At 51.3% G+C, this 748-nt stretch overlaps 1 protein-coding gene across 1 annotated transcript in view; it reads right to left on the bottom strand.

The window, feature by feature from the left end:
• Window positions 1–223: 223 nt before the first annotated feature.
• Window positions 224–748, bottom strand: part of LOC125029103 — a 16,552-nt gene continuing 16,027 nt past the window's right edge. The window contains exon 3 of the mRNA XM_047618890.1: window positions 224–416. Within this exon, the coding sequence (XP_047474846.1) occupies window positions 238–416 (179 nt within the window). The 3' untranslated portion in view covers window positions 224–237. The remainder of the gene's footprint in view (window positions 417–748) is intronic.

Raw genomic sequence — 748 nt, forward strand, 5'->3', positions numbered from 1 at the left:
TCCACTTCCACTTCCACTTCCACCTCCACCTCCACTTCCACTTCCACTTCCACTTCCACTTCCACTTCCACCTCCACCTCCACCTCCACCTCCACTTCCACTTCCACCTCCACCCCCACCTCCACCCCCACCTCCACCCCCACCTCCACCTCCACCTCCACCTCCACCTCCACCTCCTCCTCCACCCCCACCCCCACATCCACTTCCACCTCCTCCTCCACTCAATCAGCCTCACCCTCACTTAGCGAAGGCGCTGGCCAGGTTAGCGAGGAAGTTGCGACGGTTGTGGTCGATCTCGTAGGAGCAGATGGGCGCCAGGAGGAGCGGGCAATCGCTGAAGGCCTCCTGCTGGAAGAACGTCCCCCGCACTCCGTGACGGACCTCCCGCCGGAAGTGCATCTTGCCGTGGTTCCTCACTGCTCGTCGAGGGTCCAGGGAGGGAAATTATATTGTATTAGGTATATGAATATTTTCCTATTTATATAAGCACAGACAGACAGACACACTCACACAGACACACACACACACACACGCTCACACAGACACACATACGCTAACACACATACAGACACACACACACACACACACACACACATATATATATATATATATATATATATATATATATATATATATATGTATGTATGTGTATATATATATGTGTGTGTGTGTGTGTGTGTGTGTGTGTGTGTGTGTGTGTGTGTGTGTGTGTGTGTGTGTGTGTGTGTGTGTAGATAAAGGATACCAT

Source organism: Penaeus chinensis, chromosome 9 (assembly GCF_019202785.1).
Source record: "Penaeus chinensis breed Huanghai No. 1 chromosome 9, ASM1920278v2, whole genome shotgun sequence".
Classification (NCBI taxonomy): Eukaryota; Metazoa; Arthropoda; class Malacostraca; order Decapoda; family Penaeidae; genus Penaeus; species Penaeus chinensis.